This window comes from Serinus canaria, chromosome 8 (assembly GCF_022539315.1).
Source record: "Serinus canaria isolate serCan28SL12 chromosome 8, serCan2020, whole genome shotgun sequence".
Lineage (NCBI taxonomy): Eukaryota > Metazoa > Chordata > Aves > Passeriformes > Fringillidae > Serinus > Serinus canaria.
The window spans coordinates 23,266,292-23,288,767 of NC_066322.1; the positions used below are offsets into that span (position 1 = coordinate 23,266,292).

A 22,476-nucleotide genomic window follows, 5' to 3' on the forward strand; every position below is an offset into this window, starting at 1 on the left:
AGAGAGAGAGAGAGGAGAGATGCAGAGCTGCAGGCAGGCGGGACACGGGGGCTGTCTCGCTGCAAGGTCTCGGGCTCTTAGCCAGAGGCATTGATGTAGAGCTGGCTCTTGAGGATGTAGTCAATGACAGGCTGGCAGAGGTAATCCACAACGTGTCCATCCCCATGCTGCAGGGCCAGTCTGGGGGCGTGGGGAGAGAGAAAGGGGTCAGCCCACTTGGGTGGGTCAGGTGCCCCTGCAAATGGAGAGGCTGCCTGGGGACACGCTGCTCTGTAGTGGGAGTAGCCCTGCTTCACTCACCTGCTTTTGGTGGAGCTGACAACTGACATGGGGTGGTTTGAGTCGTCCTTCACCACCAGGATGTTGTTCTGCAGGGGAAAGAGGAAAAGAGGAGTGAAGGGATGGCTTGAAAGCAGCTATCTGCCACTCCAGCCTCCCCACCCTGCTGTGTGGTGACCCATTGCTCATCCCATCCACCAGCTGAGAGCACTTGACCCTGAGATGCATTGTGGCCCATGACAAAAGTGTCCCCCTGGGCAAGAGAGACTGTGAGTCCTCTCTCAGCCTTCCCTGGGCACAGGTGCAGCTGCTGACTCACTTTGTACTTGCGGAGGATGGAGGAGTGGTTCATGATCCGCTCGGGGTCTGCTCCATCCCGGGGCACCACCACGATCCCAAACTCCCCGACAATCACCTCCATCTGGGAGCAACACAAAGTGTGGAGAGCTTTATAGCCACCCCATGCAAACCCTGCCACTGTCTGCCAGCCCCACCCTGCCCTGTGAAAGATGGACCATGGTCTGGAAGGAGATGGAGGGCAACTTTGAGGCTTTGTCACCAGCCTTTGGCAGAACCATGGAATTGTGCAGGTAAGTGGTTGGCAATAGATCAAATAAAAGGCAGAGGGTTAAATCCTATCAGTGGACATTGAGGTCAGGCTGTGAGGAGAACTTGTGGCAGAAGGAGGTGACAGCAGAAGAGTTTGCCCAAGGTGAATGTGATCTCTGCCTCGCTGGAAGGGTTCATGAGCAGGATGGATGTATTGGTCCTGACAGAGGTCTGGGAGGATTGTTCTTCCAAGCTTGTTTGGCCAAATTTGCTGCTGCATGAGGACCACTCATAATGCTCACACCTGTCTCAGATGAGACAAATCAGGCTCATCCAAAAGAGCTTTTGGTCAGCAAATTTTGGCAGCAGGAGTCTCTGAGGAGGTGCTGCTGCAGAAAGCATCTTCTCCCTGTGCTTTGATGTCGATTCTGCATCCTTTGTGCTGGGCTCAGGGTGTGGCTCAGCTCGTTTCAGTTTTTCCAGCCCTTCAAAGGAGATGCCTGCTGCCTAAATGCTTTAAAAAGTTGAGGATTGAAGATGTGGTAACTGATTTTTGAAGGCTGAGAAGTTCAAGGAGGGAGGTTTGTGTTGACTGACTGATTTCAGGGAGGAGCTGGGGGAGCCCTCATAGCCAGCATGGCTCCAGCTGCCAGGAGCAGCAGGTGGGGCAGCAGCCCAGCCCCTCTCCAGGGCTAGTGCTCTTCCATGAAAATACAGCTTCTTCCAGCAAGGACCAGCAGTGAAAGATGTTGATTTGGCTATAAATATGTTTAATTCCTAACATCTGGACCACTCCTGTAAACACCTTATTTCCTACTTGCACACTTCACTCTGTTGGGATTGGCATCTACTTGATACTGGCTCCTTCCAAGGGACAAGGAGTGGGAGCACAGCCTTTGGACATGCCTTGGGATGGGCTTACCCTCCACCCCAGGTGACATCCTCTGCATTAACAGGGTGCAGGGCCTGGGACCATGGAAGCCCTGTGGAAATGTGTGGGGGAGATGACAGGGTTGGGATGGAGGAGGCAGTGGAGATGGTGGGCATGGCTCCTGCCATCCCAAGGGACCTAGTGGCTCCTGGGAGGCCTGGATGTGGGAAGCAGAGGAGGAGGAGCATGGAGGGGTGCCTGGCAGTGGTGACTCACATCTGCCTCATTCCAGAGGCCAGGGATGCAGAAGGACTCCAGCAGGTCACTGCCACAGAGCAGCAAGATGCGAAGCTCTGGAAAAGAGAGGAGAGAAGCCCAGAGGTGGGAGCACAGGGGGCTGAGAAGGAACCCCCTCTCCCCCACCCAACTTTGAGTGTTGGCTTTGCAGCTCAGCAAGAAAATTGTGCTGTGGGAAGGAGTTTTCTGCTCTGACAGGCCTATAAAGATTAATTTATTTGCACAACTGCCCGATAGAAGCCATAATCCCCCTCCCCCAGTGGGGTGAGAAGAGAATTTTCCATGTTCTACATGGGAAAATTCTTCCTTATTTGGCATTCCCAGGTGGCCAAAGGCTTTAGGCTCTGCATGGTGCTAGGATGGCTGTAGTCCTAGGCTCTGTGTGAAAAGGGTCTCAAAACTCCCCATGCAGAGCTCTGGGTGATGTCTGGTGGGGCTAAAACCCCTAAAGGCCTTTAGAGCAAGGGGCACCGTGGCTGTTCGGGCAGCCAAAATCTCTCCTGCTGCTGTTTGAGGCTCTGAAGGGCTGCAGGCCATGTGGGCATGGGGTGACACCACCATGGGAGGCCAAGTTTGATGGCACTTGAGGGGACTCTCAGGACAGGGTGCCATGGCAGGTCTGAGCCAGTGCTGGGAGCTGTGTCCCCATTGCACTCCCTTATTTCAGGCTGTTGTCTGTCATGGGACAAGGCCCAGCCCAGCTGGAGCTGTTTCTGTTGCATTCCTGAGCCCCAGTAGCTGGCAGCAAGTTGATAGGATCCTGTGCCTGCCAGAGCTGTCATGCAGATGCTCCCAAGCCATGCAGCGCTGGCCCAGAGGAGTGGGAGCACAGTGGGCAGGGGCTGTGCACTTACCAATCTCCTCGTATCTCATCACTGTCCCCAGGTTGGCGTTTTCATCTGAGAAAGGGCAGCAAAAGAGAGGTGCTGGTGCCCAGCCTGGAAGAGGGGTTGGGAGGAAGGGGGGAGTGGGTCTCTAGAGGTGATGCTGGACCTTTCCTCTACATACCCACAAAGGTGAAGCGCTCCATGGGCGGGCGGACACAGCAAATCCGGCTCAGGCTTTCTCCCACCTTCCCCAAGATCTTTGCTAAAGGAGAAGAAGGAAAATTAATGGGAGAGAAATTGTGCAATTAACCCTTCCACATGCTTCAGCCACCCTGGTTCTGCAAAATGCTCCTCTGCCTGGTGTGTGCAGCTACTTCCAGTATCTTTCAACACCTCCTCTCATGGTCTTAACTCCCAAGAGTGCTCCACTGTCCTTGAAGGGACCAGCTAGGCAGCTAAAATCATTATGAAAATCATAAGATGCCAATTTTAATGGGATTTAAGTAATGTTCCCTCTTCTGAGCTAGTACCTTTATGGTGCACATCCGTCTGATTTGTAGGGAATCCCACTACATCATCTCTCCTGCCAGTTCATCCCTTGGTACCAGGTGGCCTTTCCTTTTGTTGGTCTCACTGTCTAGACAATATCCAGCTGAAGTCCAAGGAGATTTCACAGCCATTTTAAGCTGTTCTTGGCTTCTGCCCTTGCTGTGCTGGATACTGACTCCTGCATCACACCCCTGCCCCACCCTGGACTTGGTGCACCAAGACTGATGAGACACCTGTCCAAAAATAAGGTGATGGAGCACTGTTCTAATATTTGGCAGCCCTGGCTGGGAGGTGGGGGTAAGCAGCCCCCCTCTGTTCCCTGTGCCACCACCACCTACCCGCGGTGGGCTTGCTGGAGACACTGTTGTTGTTCTGGTAGATGCTCTGCGAGGACTCGTTCTGGGGCTGGCCGATCACAGGGGTGATGGAGGGGGTGTTGACATTGGAGAGGATGCAGCCAGTCACTCTCTGCAATCAGGGAAGGATGGAGTTGGAACAGTGCCTTCACCCCAGCAACCTCACAAAACCTTTCTGACCCTATAAAGAGCCTCTGCACCCCTGGTTCAAGGTTACCTTTTGTTACAGGTACATCCCAGCCCACTTTAGGGTGCCCAGTCCCATCTGACCTCACCAAATGGGCCTGGGGCTATCAGGACCCTGTGGATAATGACTTGTGTTTAAGGTGGTATCAACTTTTTTGTGTAAGCTAGCAAGGAGCATACATGTCCTCTTCTCCTCCACCCATCCCTGCAGGAAAAGGAAGGTATCACCAGCAACCACCTGGTTTCAGCACCACAGTCCCTGGATGCACTGGACATCCTGCTGGGCTGGCTAATGCTACTCCTGTGTCTCCTGTCTGGGCTGACTGTGAGTTTGTACAATGCTCTTTCATCCTGTCTTTGGTTTTCTTCCTATATCTGAGTGTACCAGCAGCTCTGCTACCCCTGTCACCCAAGGGCAGTCACCTTCATCCTTGGCTTTCAGGACTGCCTGGAACTTTTCCTCCTGGGGGGGCTGTGCTCCCTGGGGAATTCCCAGATGCTAAATTTTCCTGTCAGAGCTCTCTGTCAGGTTCAAACAGTAGTTCTGGCTCAGCTGGTGAGTGGGGAGGCTCCTCCACCCCCCCTCCCTCCCTCAGGGAGGAGGAAGCAGGGCGTCACTAATGATGTGGTGTATGCCTTCCCCTACTTTGAGTCTGCCTTAAGCCCTGCTGCCCTCCTGGTATTGCTGGGTTCAGGATGGCTGCTGGCTCCAGCTGGAGGGCTCCATTTCCTTCTGCCATCAGGGCCCAGACCTCAAAGCAGCTGTGACAAGGTCTCACCCCTTCCAGGTCAGGATCTCACTGTGTTCCTGCAAGTCTTCTCACTCTCAGTCTCTGATGTATTTCTTCTCGCTCTCAGTCTCTGATGTGTTTTCACTGTTGATGGCCATGAGCTGGGGGAAGGGCACCCCCAGCCCTGCACTGTCCCCATGCCCTCAGCCTGGTGCACCCACGGTGCAGGGGCTGCCTCACCTTCATCAGGTCACGGTGGTGCTCCAGCACACTGCAGGTGGTCTGCCAGGTGTCCTGGTAGCACTCCCAGGGGTCCACCCTGCCAGAAGCACAGCAAGGCAACAGTGTCACTCATGGCCACTGCCTGGACCTCCTGCCCATGCCTCCACCTCCCCACTGGGCTGGCCAGCAGTGCCATGAGCAGCCATCCTCGATCCCTCAGCCCTGGCATGGACCATGTCCTTCCTCCAGCCCTTCTGCACAGTGATCCCTAACAGCTCTGGAGAGCTGAATGTGTGCCTGGTCATCTTTCCATGCTTGGTACCCAACTAACCAGCTTTTTTTTGGGCTTGGATGTGACTATGTGTGTCACAACCCTCTTTCTGAGGGCAGCCCAAGATGCTTCTGGTGTCACTTCAACCACCAGCTGCCACATGGCAGTGCTGGGAAGGTGAAAGTCTTCAGGCTGGTGTTACATGTGTGGACAGGGGAGGTGCCACAGCACAAGGCTGGAGGGAGCTGAGTGATTTTGGGTATCACCCAGACACCTCAGGCTCAGTGAGGGGCTTGAATGACTCCCCAAATCCTGAGGGCTCCCCTTCAGTGTAACCCTCTTTGTTCTCTGCTGGACTGGGAAGGGACTGGGAGGGGAACGTCTCTGATTTTTAGTCAAGCCTGGGCTGAGAGGAAATTCATCCTGGAGCTCTACCAGCTGTTGGCATCTCCGCTTTGCATGCAGGACTTTGCCCCCACGGTGCAGGGAAGGGGCAGGGGCTGCTGGTGCCATGGCAGTGCCAGCTGTGCCACCCACCTGATCCAGTCGGAGGACTGCACGGCCAGCTGGCACATGGTCAGGCGGTGCCGGCTGGACACCAGCCCCTGCACAAGAAGGGGAAGGAAGAACAGTCAGGGAGCCTTATGCTCTGGCCAGCCTGGGCTTGCAAACCCTTCTGGGGCAGAACATCAGGCTCACTGGTGTGAGACGGGCCAGAAGGATTCCTTCCTGCCCACAGAAGTTTATTTAAGCTCCTGTTTGCTGGAGGGGAGGAGTCTCTGTTGGGCTCAGCCTTGGCTGCGTGCTTGGGTGGTGAGATTTGCTCCCAGCACCACTCCCAGACCGTGCTCCAACGGGGCCAACCTGAGGGGGTGGTTCTTGATGAAATTCCTCCAGCTTTCAGGACACAAGTGAGCTCACCACTCCTAATTTGACAAATGCTTCTAAAGGTCACTCATCTGCATAATTTCGATATCCCCCCCCCAAAAAAAAAAAAAACAAACCCAATTTGCTTTTGAAATAATTAAAATAAAAAACCCCACGACCCCCCACTTAAGGCATCACCACCATGACCGTTTTGGATGGGACTGTTTCTCTTTGCTGTCTTCTCTTTACTTTAGTTAATTTTAGGGTCTCACTGCAGTTTTTATCTAAACAGCAAGAGGTTTCATCCTCCCCCTCCTCTCTGAGACTTTCCCAAGGTCAGAAGCTGCCCCAGGCAGAAGAGAGCCATGAAGGGAGCACGGGTCAGGCAGTGCTGCCCGGGGCTCAGCCCTGATTTCAGAGACACCATCTCAGCCAGGGGGCAGAGAGGAAATGGGGACAACACACCGTTTTCCCATAGGAGTCGTGCACGGGCGAGACGATGCCGCCGATGACGATGAAGCGTCCGGTCTTGTGCAGGTAATCCCGGGCTCGCTCTGCAGGGGGGACAAGGAAAAGGGTGGAGGGAGTTTAGCAAAACCCACTGAGCCCTGCACCACCATGGCAGCCCCCAGCCATGGCCCAGCCAGTCCCTCCACATCCACACAGCTGCTCCATCCCTCCCTGGCCTGTGTCAGCACTGTGTGCTGCCCATGTCCCAGCTATGCTAGGAGATGTTCAGTTTCAGGCTGGTATTTCCTAAAGATGGCATTTGAGGATAAAAGTGCTGGTGACAAATTGCCAAACTCACCTGGTCTCCTACATATCTACCCCAGCTATTGAGACAGTAGCAAGGGAAAAGAAGATAAGGAAGGTAAGAGCAAAAAGGCAGATAAGAGTGATGAACCTTTAGAATGATAATTTTTTTTCCAAGAGCTATAAAATACCTTGGATTTGCAAATAAAAGGAGCATTTCTGAAATTGAAGTGGTGATTTCAGGATCCATCAGCCATCCCAAGATGTCACTGTGCATCACATCCTTCAGACACTGAACTCAGTGTCTGGCACTGCCCTGGGGGATGCTGAGGGGTCTTTCCTGAAGGGTGAGTGTTCCCAGTGGGGCAGTGGCTGCCACATTCCTGGAAGTGTCCAAGGCCAGGTTGGATGGGGCTTGAAGCAACTGGAATGGGATGAGCTTTAAGGTCCCTTTCAACCCAAACCATTCCAGGATTCTAAGTCACTGGGGCAAAATTTTTTTTCTTCCAAATTTTGAAATTTATGTTAGGGAATATTATTCAGTTACTGTCAGTTAAAAGTAAATTAAAGAAATATAATTGCCATGGACCTTTTTTTCCCCTCGAGAGCATTGAGCAGCCTCAGGCCTCTGTGACAGCCTGTGGGAAATTTTCCAGCCTTAATATAGCCTCTTTCTCAGACTCACCTGAAATCCTCACTCTGGCTGCCTTCCCAGCTCTTGTGCCTTGGACACACCAGCCTCCAGAGAGGGAAAAGTGGGCTTAAATCATTTGATTGGTGCAGGGAGTAAAATTTGATTGCCTGAATTGGATGCACCAAAATTATCCTTCCTGCCCTCAAAATCCCATGAGAGCACATGCAGCAAAACACAGTATGCTTGGGTTTGGTTTTTTTGTACAGGTAGGGAGAAACAAAGATTGGTGGATCAGCATTTACCTTTTATCATAATGCAAATTTAAATACAAATTAAAAGGAAATTCCCTAACTAAAAAAAAAAAAAAAAGCTGTTGAGTTTTAAATGAACACATCCTTTTATTATTTCCTGATTTGCCCTGACTTGATTTTCCTTGCCAAAGGAAGATTAAAAACACTCCTTTGTCCCTCTTCATGTGTGACCCCTTTATAAAGTTCATCTTTCAGAGGAGCTGAACTCTTTGCATGTAAACTCTGCTTCAAGCTCTCAAGGGTGGCTGATGGTATTAATTTGCCTTAAGTTCTTGGTGGCAAAAGCCAAAGGTTTTTCCTGGCTACCAATATCTCAAGGTCTGTATTTAAACAGCCTGGCAGCCTCTCCACATCTTCAGGCAACGTGATCCATGCTGCTGGCATGTCATCTCAGCTCCAGCTTCCAGCTCACACCCAGCATCCACCACCACCCTCTGCCTTAACAGAGCATTTCTTCGGCAGAAAACAGGCACTGGAACAGGATGCCCAGAGAAGCTTTGGATACCTCATCCTTGGAAGTGGCTGAGGCCAGGTAGGCTGGGTTTGGAGTAATCTGCTCTAGTGAAAGGTGTCCCTGCCCATGGCATGGATCTCAGGGGTTGCTGACGGCCTTGCAGTACTCAGGGAGGCTCTGCTGCTGGCAGGAGAGAGAGGCTGCTGTTCTGTATTGCCATCAAAACTGCTGATTTGGGTTTTAACCTGCACAATCTGTAAAAATGAGGCTGCTTTCTAAGTCGGGATCTGAATTTCCAAGAGCTTGTTGTCTACCTCAGAAACACCACATATAATTTAAATATACATGGAAACAGGAACATATTTATTGACAATTAAATCCCTGCAAGGGAAATATTTGGGCAAATGTGGGCTAAGAAGCAGTAGTAGAGTGTAGGGAATGGAACACCTGCCTTCTGGTTCTCTCTTGCCCATAACTTTCCATTCCTCTTGTCCTCTGTCACAGCTTCCCATCCTTTTCCCAGCCCATTTCTTGCCTGTTGAATACCTGTGATGTTCAGAGATTACACCAGACCACAGAAACCCCCTCCAGTATTATCTACCAGCACATTTTATCCTGCCACACCAGTGCAAGGATGTCAGAAATGTAAATGTAAATGCAGAGCTCATTCCTTGTCTGGAGTAAATCGTCCATAATGCTCCAGGCAGCCTCCATGGCTTTTAAACATTGTTGACATAAATAAACTTGGGGTGGTGGCTCTGCCAAGACATGCATTAGCCCCCTGGCAGCCTACTTGTGGGATGGGAAGCTTTCAGCCATGGCCCTGTGCCTGGCAGCTGCTGGATGACCACAGCCTTGCTGTGTTGGGGAGGGAAGGGACAGGGGTGACACTTGGACCCATCCCAGCACTGCTGACACTTTCCTGCTTTCCCAGCCCAGCTTTGCTCGCCTGCCCTGCAAATGCACTTCAAGTATTTTCATCTCTGCTGCTTTCCTTTTCCAAGGGAAAGACAGAGGATATGCTCCAGGGCTACAAAACTGAAAAGTGATGGTTTTGTCCAGTTCGAATGAAAAAATAGCATCCCACTTGCCCAATGGGAAATCAGTCCTTTTTTAAGAGATGTTACTTTTTGGAGGTTCTCACTGAGTATATTTAATCACATGTTTGGGCTCCTCTGGCAGTGCTCCATCACCTAAATTGACATTACTGAAATCAAATATTCATCATGTTCAATTTTTCAAGTTGTAATTTCAAATTGTATTTGCTTTGCTTTTGTACTTGGTTCATCTGCAACCCTAAGACTTCATTTTTTCTATTTTTTTTTCCTTACAGAATAAAGCCACAGGCCAGCTCTGATTTATGTTCTTCCCCCAACAGGGGACTGAAGCTGCAGCTTGCTCACACTGTGCCAGCTCTCTGAAAACACACAAAAGGTAGCAGGGAGGCAAGAAAACTTCACACAGCCTTCATTGCACGGCCCTGAGAGGTGGGACAGAGAAGTTGCACAGCCACAGGTGATGGAGAAGGCAAAACCATTTCCCAAGTGTCTCATTTTTATTTTCAGCAATTTGGCCTTTGACAGCCTTGGACAGGAGGTGGGACATGGCCATTAAAATGCCCTCTTTTGCAGGAGAGAGTGACCCAGATATGCCAGCACACTTTGTTTTATTCTCAAGCTAGCAGCATTGCAGAACCTAAATGGTGCTTCCAGAGCTCAGTGTGGGCAAGGAGCCAGCACTTACTCTCAGTCTAATTGAATGATGTGTATGTATATAGATGTATATATAGATATTTAAAAAAAGCCCCCTCTGAACGCCAGATCAGGGATGTATTCATCAGAGGTGTCCTTCTCCCAGAGCCCAGCTCTCCTGCCTACCCCAGAGCCTTGTTCTGGGTCCCAACCAGTGTCCTCACCCACTGTCAGATCTTGGTTATGGCTGGGGACACTAATGGCATCTCCCTTCCCTGGGCTCCCAGAATAAACATTTCTACCAGAGCAAGCCCTGACTGCTCTTCAAGAGAGGTCTCTCCTTGGGAAGAAGCAGGAGACTGATTCTTCACCGTGGGGTTGGCCCTTCCCAAGGCAAGCTGGGGAGATCCTAGTGTCCCACTGACCCAAATAACCTGTCCTACCTCATGCTCAGTGCCTCTTAGACAATTTCAGTCAGATTCTCAGGAGACTTCTAGCTGGTAGAAAAATCCCATTAAGCCCCCTAATGATTTTTTAAAAGATTTTAATCTCTGATCTAATTGCTCTGTTACACTTTCCCCCACCCCATTAGTCCATAGCTGTACCCAGGCACTGTGGAAATAACAAATATGGGAAGGGCTTTGTAGGCACTCAGTGTGTGGTAGTTGGGAGTGGGGCTGGCCCAGCCTCATCCCCAGTGGGCACAGCTGTGAGCAGCAGGTGAGCAGCACTGACAGCAATGAGCCATGGAGTGCCCAGGGGCACTGAGCAACCACCAAAGGGAGCAGAGGGCACACAGGTGCAGTGCATCAACAGGAGGGCATAAAAGGCTGGGCTGAAGAACAGGAAGAGTGGATGCTTGCAGCCTTCTGAAGTGGTAAGGTGCTCCTCTGTGTGGGTTGAATCTTTTTGAAATTGCATGGTGATACTCTGTGTGCTGTGGCCATCTCAGCTGTGGCATGTACTGTGACAGGGCTTCAGGTGTTGCTGCACATTAGTTTTATCAGCTTTTCATAAGCATAAAAAAAGCACTGGCCACCAAATGCCTCAAGATTTGTGGTGGAGGAGGAGGCTGTGAAAGGCCCTGAGAGGTGAAGCTGCAGGACCTGACCCTGCCAGCCCACCCAGGTCCCCACCAGTGTCCAGCTCAGAGCCACACAAGGGATGACTAATGAGTCTCATGCTGTCACCATCTGTTGATCACTCCTGGCTTCAAGTAGAAAGGTGAAACTAGGTGTTTAAAACTAACTAAATAAATAAAAATAATAAAAGTAGGAGACTGAGTCACAGTAAGCTGATCTAGAAATAGCAGAGCATTTCCTGGAGCCCCAGCTAGATGGGGCCTGGGCAGGGGACCTGGCTGGTCCCAGAGAATCTGGGTTTCCTCTGTGAAGCTGTAGAGGGACAACCTATTTGATAAAATTGAAAGTGAAGACATCCTATTTTTTCCTCTTTTATTATGAGTGGAGTATTACAAGAGTCAGTGTGTCTGAGAAGTTGCACAGGAGTCCAGGAAGAAGAGCTCTCAGGCCCTAGAGCTTGAGAAGGAGCATCTGAGGAAAAGCATGGCAGAACAAGCCAGGCCGAGATGCTTTTCCCTCCTGGAGCTGCTACTATGGAGTGGGAGGGAGCAGACAATGCCCATCAGGTGAGCAACATAAGGAGAAGTACGAGGAGCTCTTCTTGACTTGAAGTGCCACCAGCTCCTCCAGGAAGGGACTGAACCTACTTTTCTGTGATCAGCACAGTGCTGCCACTCTCTCCACTTCTACAGAGAAGCAATGGAACTTATTGCATGGAGATCTCCACTCTGGTATTGCAGGGAGAGCAGGAACATTCTCAACACCCTGCTGGATCTCCCCTGAGGTGTGTGCAGCTGAGTGGGTGGATGTTAAATACCTCCATGAGGTGTTCAGCACCTGGGTATCTCAGAGATTTTGGGGCTAAAGAGGTAAGGGAAATCATCTGATGAGGTAAAAGCAACTCTTACCAGACAGTTGGATGGGGCTTGGAGCAACCTGGTCTAGGGAATGGTGTTGAAACAAGATGATCTTTAAGGTCTCTTCCAAACCATTCAGTGATTCTAAAAATGGATGAAGAAGAGGCCCTCACCTAAAGAAGGTTTTTTGAACTGTCTTCTGCTGGACAGCACTGAAACAACTTGCTTAGAAGCCCTTGGAGAAGGATTAATCATCTCTAGGTAAGATGATTTTTTGTATTTGTTGAATTGAAGTGGAAAGTGAAAGGTCATGGTGCATTAGCTGTCCCCCCACCCAGCAAAAGGGTAGCAGCAAAAGGCAAGATTTTCACTATTCTGCCATGGTTTTATATGTCACTTTAGTAAAAATGTGGATAGAAAATCCAAAATAAGACAGGCACCTTAATGTACATCCCTGGAGAGGTCCCAGTCCCCATCTCACTCAGGGAAATTGGTGTCACACAGTGCCTTTAAAGAAAAAAAAGAAAGGGAAATAAAACCCCAACAGACTTTCACACTTGTTTTCCAGTGCCCTAATTTCCCTGTGGAAGCACTCTGTTTGTTTTCATTTCCAGGCTGTTGTAGCACATCAAAGGCAGTGCTTTTTACGTCCTGGCATGTGTGGTGCTGCTCCTTTGGGCTGGCACGTGGCAGGATCACAATCCTAGCAGGAGCAGAGGATTTATGGTTCCCAGCTCCCCATGTAGCAGAGATGAGCAGCCTTTGTCCAGCAGCTCTTGGCTGGTCTTGGGCTGCCTCCACATGGAGCTGACCCCTGTGTGTCTGACCCAGGGCTTGCCTTTGCTGGCAAGGTATCTGAAGATGCTGACCTTGTCTGGGATCTGTGTTGGCTGAACCAGGACTGTGCAGGCAGAAAACATCCCAGCTACAGAGAGGCAGAAAGGCTGGGGGATGCTGGTCAGGGTGTGGGGTGACAGAGTTCTGGTAGGATTTCAGGCTCAAGGTGACACCAGAGGGATGTCACATTCCCATTACTGCAGCTGTGTAGCAGTGAAACCCTGTCTCTTTGCAGACTCATTCCCAAGACCCCATTTTCCCCAAAAAGGAACATCAACCATGTCTTTGCACAAAGCAAAGATGCCAGAAGCATAGTTAAGTGTTTAAACATCCTCAACTCGTCCTGGGAAAAGTGGATTTTCTGCTTTCCCTTGCCAATGAACCACAGAGAAACGTCATCTCCTCAGGGAAGGCTTAAGCTCTATTAGGGGCTGTTGGATTTTCAGTGAAAATAGAAACCTTTGTGTAGCAGGGGCTCTGCAAGTTTTTCCTTGCCTGGCTCAGAGATGGGTTCTCTACCTATCCCATGGGGGCTGCCTGTGCAGTCCTCCTATTCCAGCTCTGAAACAGACTTATCTCAGTTAATCTTCTCCTGGGGCAAGCCCTACAGTGGCTTTTGAAAATGCATATTTCTGAAGAATCTAGGCTTTCCTGTTCCCAAATATTGATTTAGCAAATTTCTGCTGTTATGGCCAAGATACATCCAGTGGCTCAGGCTTACTGAAGAATGCTAGTTGATGCTGAAAAGGGGGAGGAAAAAAGGTGTTTCAGAGCCAGATTGCCTTTAGTAACAACTGTTTCAGTGGAATGAGAGCTTGTGCCCTGGCTCTGGTTTATTTTCAGGGTTGTGATGGGCACTATTGACTTTCTCCACACAGGCATCTGAAAATCTCTCCCAGTTTGGCTGGGCACTGGTGGCATTATGGAAGTGCTTGGATTGAGGGATTATAAATACCAGAGAGGGCGCATGCTCATGTCAAAATCCAGAGGTGCCCTGGCTTTGTGTCTATCTTATGCTGATTTTTCAGTCTTCAGAGATTTTTGGGTCTTCCCAGAGCTGCTCTGGGCTCCCTGGTCCCAGGTGGAAGTTGAGGTTAGGGTTAGGATTAAGAGTGGAGGTACTTATGCTACATGTCAGCATAGGTGGACTTCCCTGGCTCAGAGGACCTCTTGCAGCCCCCCAGCCTTGCTCCAGAAGGGATTTTGGAAGCCGAAGTGTCCAGAGGTGAGGATGCCCATTTTGGGCCAGCTGCCACTCAGATTCAGGAGCATCAGCACTGTCATGACCCACTCTACCCCTGGCCCCCATCCCTGGGGTACCTGACCCACAGCAGCAGAAAGATGTAAAGATGTGGCTCCCCCCACTGCACCACTCAAGCAGTTAAATGAGCTGCCCAAGGTTACGTGAGAGATGTGGGCTGCTGGTGTTTAGCATGCAGCTAATTGATACCTTGGCATTGCACAGGCTGATGTTAAAAAGCATCAGAGAAGACAGTGCAGGAGGTGAGAGCATTACAGTGAGTGCAAATGGTTTTTAAATAGAAGCAGAGCCCCTGTTTCCTTCTTGAATGAGGTTGTAGGACTGGATTTCTCACTGCCACGTTTGTTTATAGTTGGTGGAAGTAAAAGAAGGTATGTGGCACATTTTGGGAGGTGGCATTATCATGGAGCCAATGTGATGGCTCAGAGACTGTAATAAATACTACTAAATATTTAATAGCTCATAAATGTTTTAAAAGAATCCCTGAATAGTTATTGATGGAGTTTAGTCTCATGCTCAGGAAAACTCCTCGCTCTGGGTTATGAAAAGGAGATGCTTGAGATGCAGGAAGCTGGTAATAAAGGCTGTGAAAAATGAGTCTGTATGGGGTGCAGTGATGGGAATGTGACATCAGCTTATATAAAACAGTCCCCAGAAGAGCCATGGGTGCTGCAGTCCTGCCGGTGCTGCTTTGTCCTCCCAGCACAGCAGTTTCAGTATGTTTGGGGCGAGTGCTGGGCATGGAGGTGTGATGTGACCCAGCCACTGCGGCACCAGGGCTGGGCTGGCCGGTGTCGCTGCCCCGCTGAGCCAGGGGCACTTGGCACTAGGCACAGCTCACCTTCCCAGAGCCCTCGTACCGAGGAAAGGTGTCGGCTGCTGGCTGTGATTTCAGCGGCTCGGGTGTCAGTGGATGGCTGTGTTGCAGAGGGGTGAGCAGGGATGCCGCAGCTCCCCGTGCCTGACACATCACCCCAGGTGCTTTAAGTGAGATCTGCCCTGGTCAAGTCATCCCCATTGGGCTCTGCCGGATGCTGCTGAGTTCCAAAGCCAGGCGGAGCTCAGCCAGCCTCTCCCTGTCTGTCCGTCCGTCTGTCCTCCCGCGGCCGCACGGCACCGCGCGCTCCATCCATCGATCCCTCCTGCTCATTACGCGGTCCCATTTCAGCCGAGGAGGAAATGGAACCAGGAGAAGAGGCAGCCTCACAGGGCCCCACTTCTTACTCGTGTTGCAGACAGCAAAGTCTCTCTCAAGCACTTGAGAAGCTTTTGTTAGATGGAGGGGGAAGGAATTTTGCTTCTGGACATTTGCCGATGTATTCTTATTAAAGCAAAGGGGAAAGGGTGAAGCTGTCACACTGCTCAGGCATTTCTCCCAGCTCTGTCCCAGGCAGTGACGCTCTCATTAAACTGCTCTGCAGTTCAGTCATCTCAATCAAGGAAGAAAAAATGATTCTTGAAATTCAGGACATTAAGACAATACATCATTAACAAAAGCTTCAGCTCCTGCCTCTTCATCCCCTTTACTTAGAGACTCCATCCTTTCATCTCAAATCCCTTGCTGTGGGATGCAGCAGCCCTCAGTGCTGCTCCTCTACAAGGATTGCAGTGGATAATCAAAGAGCAGCCTGCTGAGATTTTAATTGCTCAAGTTTTCTTAAGAACCAAGCAAGAGGGTTTTATGTTTGATAGCAGAGTCCTCTTTCATTGTTTTCTACCAGAAATGTTTTTTACTCAACTGTTAGTTGGGATATTAACTCTCTTCAATAACAGATGCACAAAGGACCTAAGGAAAATTTAATTAGACAAAAAGGAAAGAGTAGTGGGGGTTTGCTGACTTTCAGGGTTCAGGCTATTTACTGGCAGTGTTTTTCTGTGCAAGTTCAGGTCCTGGACACTGCTTGAAATGAGGTAGGTGGGGAAACTCCATGGTCAAACAGGTTTAAAATATCTGAGGTACCAAAACTCCCTATCAGAGGGTCACATCACAGTGACATCTTACAAATCTCTTCCAGGTCTCTTCCCAAGGAAGCTGACCTGGAGCAATCCATCACCCCATAAATCCACATGCAGGAGATGAGGCATGGATACAGTCAGATGATACAGATTTGATTAGAATCTTCTATTTGCCAGCAAGTGCTTCATAGTACCCAAAAACTAGCTGTAAAAAAGCTAAGTCAGATAATGTCCCATTTTTTTGGGGGGTTACCCAACCTGCTGCTTCTGAAACCAGCTCTGAACATCCCCATGGACCCCAAACTCCACCTTGCTGGATTTTGTGGGCACTATGCATCCAGAAGGAAGGGAGGAAGGCTGAAATCTTTCTCTGCAAGAGCAGGGAGGCCCCAGTGAAGCTCTGCTACTTGCAGGCTGATAAGCAGAGGTGGAAAGGGGAGTCGAGGGGTCATCCAGTCCCTGGAGATGAAGCTGTTCTTAGAGCTGGGCAGAAATAAAATTGTGGTTGATGAGCAAGGCTTTGTGAATGAAGACAGAAGTCTGCACATGAAAAGAATGGATTGTGAAGAATTTCAGAACTTTAAAAAGGCAAGAAAAAAAATGTCTAAAGTGCAAAATAGGGGGTGTGGGCGATTCCAGAGGGGCCTTTTCTTCTACAATTGAAGAAAAATTAATTCAAGAAAATAGAGGGAAAAAAAACAGTATCAAAAGACAGCATATTGGATCAAACAGATACCATTTCACTCCACAAAATCCTCATTTCAATTTGAAGAAATCATCAGAACTATCCTTCAATTCTCTCATATCCACAGCACAGTACAAGCCCTTCCTACTGCAGAATCTACAAAGAAACCACTCTCAGCACCTTCCTTCCAAATCCAGCTATTTTTTGGCTCTGTCTCCCACTCTGAAACACCATGACAGAGAACCTGGAGCCTCTGACCTTGTCTGGTGATGCCTTTAATCCCAGCATTATACCCAAGACCATCTGCAAAATGAACTATATATTTTTATTTAAAAATTTGCTTTCTCCCTTGCTCTACAGAGCTACCTTTTGGTTTTCAAGCTCTGGACACAGTTGTGCTAGGGCTCCCTGAGCTGGGACTACAGGGGGAAGTGATTTAATTGTCAAAGCAAGCACAAGCTCGTTGTCTGGCAGAGTGCCAGCATGGGCTGTGGTGTGTGAGGAGAGCTGCATGGATTAGGTTTTAATGTTGGTGCCTTGGCTTTTCTCCTTTGGGTGGCATTGCTTGCATGAGAAGGGAGGAGGAGGCAAACTGTGAGGAGGCCAAGATGGAGAAGATGCACTTTAGCCATCAGATCCCACTGCTGGGTGTCTGTGCCACTCAGTGTGCCCCAGTGCTTTGTGCTGAGACCCAAAATCAGCCTGGGGATGTCTCAGAGGTTCCCCTCCTGAGCTGGCTGCAGGGCAGGAGGGACAAGCAGCAGCCCGTGCTCTGTGCTCCTCTGAGTGGCAGCAGAAATGAAAGTGAACATCCTGGGGTTGGTGGGTGCTGGCTGAGGTGAGCAGGTGGGCTCCTTGCATCCAACAGTGGTGGGGGTTTTATGTGGCTTTAATGCAGGACTTTGTTCTGAATCTTATTTTTCTTCAATTATTAAGATTTTTGATTGGGCTCTGCTTTTTCTTTTCCATACCTCCTTTGGCTATAAATGGAGTTTCATTTTGGGCTAAAGGCCACCAAGGTTTCTGTCAAGCTTTGGAAACAACCTTTGCCTCCTCTGTCCTTCTGTCTTTCCTCCCCACCACGGTAACATGCCAAACTTTTTCTCATAGCCACATAAAGCTGGAAAATACAACTGAAATTTGTGATTCAGAACCCTCTCAAAGCACAGATGATACCACAAATAACTCAGAGGGTTTTCAGGACTATGTGGGTGTTTGTCTCAACCCCTTGGTAGGGATGGCTGTACATGACTGTGTCTCACCTACTTTTTTGTTATATGTCATATATCTTAGGCAAAGTATTAATTTAGATGTATGATATTAATTTTGTATACACGGATAGGATTCAGCCTTATCTGAGGAGCCCCAGCGATCCAGAATTTTAACTGGCAGATGAAGCTGGAAGCTCTGTTGCAGTAAGTTCAGCTGCTCACAAGGTTCAGTGGTGGGATGCAGTTGCAGATTTGGGGTTGTAAGAAGAATCCCAGCTTTCTGGAATCCTACTGATGAGTCTTAAGCTCATATGACCAATGGAAAGAATAACTCAATGGAAATCTTTCCCCCTCTAGAAGAGACTTCCACATAATTAACTAATCCCCTATTCAGGCAAAAATCCTATGGGAAAAGGTTGGGTTTTGGTCTGAATAAAACATGGTAAAAGCCACACTGAGAAAAATGATGGTTGACATACAATAGTGTGTTTACAGTGACATACCTGAGCAAATATTGTACTTCCTTTTGGCTTAATTAGTGCCATATGTTAAAGAGATTAATCGTCTTTATGCTAAGCAAAAAATCCTCCTATTAGGTTTTCATAGCCCAAATATTTGTCTGAATGATGAAGACAATATTTTTTTGCCTAAATTCAGCTGTTTGAAATGCATTATTTACAGAGTAGAGCACTGGTTTTTGGTTGGACTCTACAGTGCAGAGCTAGAAGAGTAATTCAGATTTTGGTTGAGATTCCTATGGCTTCACAGGATTACACTTTTTTGGGGGGAGAAGGGTTCCTCAAACAAAAATTATGATGGATTTAGAAGCTAAATTCTGTGTCCTTTCTTCATGGAAGTCTCCTTTGTCCCTATCAGGTATCTCAAGTATTGTATTCCAGGAGCTCTACAGGACGCATGCATAGAAAAAATCCATATCAAACCACCCTTTTTGAGCTAAAACCTGTCTTCGTGAGAGATGTCTGAGTATTCATTTACAGCCTTCATGTGACAGAGAATTCACCAGGTACCCAGGTACTTTCTCATACTACTTGATTACCTTCACTCAAACCCACACAACAGATTTGTAGTTTGAAGTGGTTGTGTGATCCACTCTTGGCATCTCACCCATACTTATTCTGCTGAGCAAAGTTGCCCACTTTCATCACATATCACATATCCCTCCCCTAAGCATAGGACAGGGATATATGATACCCCTCAACATATTTAAGGATGGATTTAGAGTGAGCCTCCCTTGTCTCCTGCCACAAAGCCTGGCTTCCAAAACTAATGTAATTCTTCTCACTGTTCCTCAGAGAAGGGTTTTGCTAATGCTGTACATGAAAATAATACAACCTTTCTTCTTCTGCTTGATATTCCCCTGCTCATATCTACAAGGGTCACATTTGCTGCTTTATTTGCAGCACCACACAGAGTTTGCATTCAGTGGGTTGTGCACAATTCCCCCTCAGTCCTTGACACCACTGCTGTTTGGCAGAAGACATTTGCCTTTTGTTTATATTTGAAGTGTGTTCTTCCCTGCTGGACATATGACTTTGCCTTTGACTCTGCTGTTGAACAAGCCCTTTTTAGCAAACAACCAGAATTAGGCAGCACAACTGACTCATTACCAGCAGGAATTGCTATTCTGCCCACTTTGGGGTCATGGCCACTTTTTGCCATCAGGGATTATATATTTTCTTTCACATCTTTGATAAAGATACGGAAGAGTTCTGAGCAAGAAGAAAATCTTACTGTGAGTCTGTAAGAACATGCACTGCATACTAACATCTCACTGATGCTTATTTTCTAAAATACATTTTGTTACTTGTTGTTACTTGCCCACTGAATAAGGGCTGCATGGATATCTTTAGTGTTGCTTAATCAAAATAAGACTAAAGGTGAATTACAGAAATCTTTTTCATCACTGGTTGCTTCCATCAACCAAGTTCTTGTAATTAAATTTAATAATTGTTTTTATTTTTAAATAGTTCCTCTTGACCCTTATTGGCAATTTCTTTTTACTTCGGGGATAAGATATATATATATTTAATTTCAAGCATATTGGTGTCCAGGCCTGCATTTTGCTGGCACTTATGAAATGGAATAACAGTATGATCCTTTGCATCTAGAAAACCATCATTTTCTAACCTGATGGGCAACTCATTATGTTCTACAAAAACAAAGTCTAATGAAGAAATAGCCCAAGCTGATTTAAAGTATTTTTATATAGTTTATATATTTAGAAACTTATATACAGCTTTTAGAAACCCCAGGGATGCTTCTCCACTGGTAGCACACGACCTTCAGTATCTGCTTCCCAGCCTTAGATCTCCTATCTCACATAAAGGATGAATCCTGTCTCTGCACTCCAAGGTGGTCTGCAGTGGACACTTCACCCTCCCAGGACTCCTCCCCAGCCAAGAGAGTCACTGTTTGCATTGGGATTTCCAGGCATTTTGAGCTTTACCCAAACAGTATCTACAGCACGTCAGACCGCCTTTGATGGAGACTGCCCTTCCTCTCCTCCTTCCCTCCCTCTTGTCTTGCCAGGCTGTAGCAGTGATTCCAGCATCCCCATCATCTCTATCATCACAGGGACGCTCGGTACTATCCATCATCAACACAAACGTTTCCCGTTCCTTCGACCTAGTATCAATCTAATGGTTGAGTACTCCAATATCTCCATTAAGTGCCTGCATTTCTGTTGACTTTTGTACCTGGCTATGGCTGCTTGGTTCTATCTCCTCCCTGGTCAGAGGAAATGGAAGTGCTGCAGCGGCTGCAGTCTCGCAGACCCGAGGACGAATAGCAGCGGACAAACAGCGCCAGGACCGACCCCGGGGGCTGCGGGGCGGGAGAGTGAGAATGTGAGTGTAGAGAGGGGACCGCGGCCATCCGAGGGGGACAGCCCCAGAGGGCTGGCGACAGCTGCCAGGGATGGGGAGCAGGTTCGGGAGGCCCCGGCCGTCCCCGCCCGCGGCGCCTTCAGCACCACCAGCCGCGGACAGCGCCCGGCCCCGCCGCGGCCCCGGGAGCGGAGCCGAGCCTCGAAAGGCGCCCCGAGCCCCGCAGCGGCCCCATCCCCACATCCCCACCCAGGGCTGAGGCTCCAGGCGCTCTCCCGGGCCTCCCCCCTCCCCCGGCCCGCCCCGCCGCCGCGGACACTGACCGAACATCTGGATGTGCCCCTTGGTGATGGGGTTGAAGCTGCCGCAGGCCAGCAGGATAACGTGGGTCTTGGTGGTCTCGGTCATGGTGCGGCCCTGCCCGGCCCCGCCGCGGTCTGAGGCTCGGTGCGGCTGCGGGAGGGAGGAGGGCGGAGGATGGAGCGGGGCCGGGCGGGAGCGGAGGCGGCGCCGCGGCTGCGGGAGCCGGGCCGGGGCCGCCCCTCGGCAGCACGGCCCGGGGCGCGTCCCCCGCGGGGTCCCGCACACGCGTGTGTGCCTGTGCTCTGATGTGCACAGCCCGCGGGCACACGGCCGTCCCGCGGCGGGGACAGCGGTACACGGCCCGGCACAGCTGCACACACACAGGGATGGGCACGCACCCGCATCCGCTCTGTGTACGCTCACACTCACAGAGGCGCAGCAGGGACACGCTGGCATCCCCAGGACTGAGGAGATGTAACGAGATGTAGCCTGCACATGAGGAGGCTGAAGGGCTTATCACGCCCTACAACTCCCTGAAAGGAGGGTGTAACCCGATGGAGGGTCAGTGTTTTCTCCAGGCAACCAGGGACAGGACGAGGAGACACAGTCCTAGGCCAACAGACATCAGGAGGAATTTCTTCACAGAAAGAGTGATTAGACATTGGAATGGGCTGCCCGGAGAGGTGGTGGAGTCACTGTCCCTGGAGGTGTTTAAGGAAAGGCTGGACATGGCACTTAACACCATAATGCAGTTGACAAGGTGGTAATCAGTCATAGATTGGACTTGATGACCTCAGAGGTCTTTTCCAGCCTGATTCTGTGATCTGCACAACTCAGTGCTCGTGAGCAGCTATGTGTGTTCCCCCTGCTGCTCAGGTGGTCCCAGCCTGGGACCTGCATAGGTCTCCCAGCTGCTCCAGCCCCAGCACAACATTGCTGCAGCACCCTTTTCTGGGGCTCTCTAGGGAAAATAGCTTGTGGGGCTTCAGCTTCACCCAACTCATCAATTTCATTGCCTGAAAGAGACCAACATTAAATAGATGCTATTCATCCACTAAAAACCAGACTTTACTGCAAGGCAAACTAGTACCAGACTACTTAGCTGTCTAATTCTCTAAATGTCTCATTTTTAGGACTGCAGCATTGCTGTTCTCCACTAAAGAAGCTCCTTGCCCTGAGCAAGGGCTGGCAGAGCCCTCTCTGCTTACAACCACTAAGAAGAGCTGCATGCAGCTGCCTTCAGCCCCTTCCTGAGGGCTGCCCTGGCCTCATCTCTGGCTCCTACACACAGATTTTCCTCTCAGCAGGGATTTATTTTCCACCACAGGTCTCCTTTGATACCTTCATCTGTCTTCCTCCTCTGTCTTTAAGAGGATGCTCCCCAGACATTAATTTCTGCCTTCTCATGGCAGAGGCTTTTAGCCCTACCCACAGCACTGTGCTGTGTTTCTCCTTGTCCTGCTAAGATTAATTATTCACAGTCTTTTGCTTGAAAACTTTTTCCCTCCCAGTTCAGCCAGGTGCTGGGATACTCATCAGCCTGAGTAATATGAAGGAGCAGGACCACTAGGGAATGAACCCGAGATGATG

General features: G+C 49.6%; 1 protein-coding gene across 1 annotated transcript; it reads right to left on the minus strand.

The window, feature by feature from the left end:
• Positions 1-20,991, minus strand: NMNAT2 (nicotinamide nucleotide adenylyltransferase 2). Its single transcript, XM_030226717.2, has 11 exons — positions 20,907-20,991; positions 6,471-6,559; positions 5,676-5,743; positions 4,886-4,964; positions 3,711-3,840; positions 3,005-3,085; positions 2,851-2,895; positions 1,976-2,052; positions 599-700; positions 301-368; positions 1-180 (listed from the first exon to the last, which is right to left on the minus strand). Exons 1-11 carry the CDS (start codon positions 20,989-20,991, stop codon positions 78-80), a joined length of 927 nt encoding a protein of 308 aa, XP_030082577.1. The 3' UTR covers positions 1-77.
• Between the last annotated feature and the right edge of the window lie 1,485 nt (positions 20,992-22,476).

What these genes read in the sequence shown, in the direction of transcription:
- NMNAT2 (XM_030226717.2), bottom strand. Translation starts at nt 20,991, where the DNA reads ATGACCGAGACCACCAAGACCCACGTTATCCTGCTGGCCTGCGGCAGC. An exon ending in ACCACCGTGACCTGATGAAG is followed by an intron (nt 3,841 to 4,885) that starts GTGAGGCAGCCC and finishes CCCTGATTGCAG; the next exon opens with AGAGTGACTGGCTGCATCCT. An exon ending in GCCTCTGGAATGAGGCAGAT is followed by an intron (nt 701 to 1,975) that starts GTGAGTCACCAC and finishes TGTTGCTCCCAG; the next exon opens with ATGGAGGTGATTGTCGGGGA.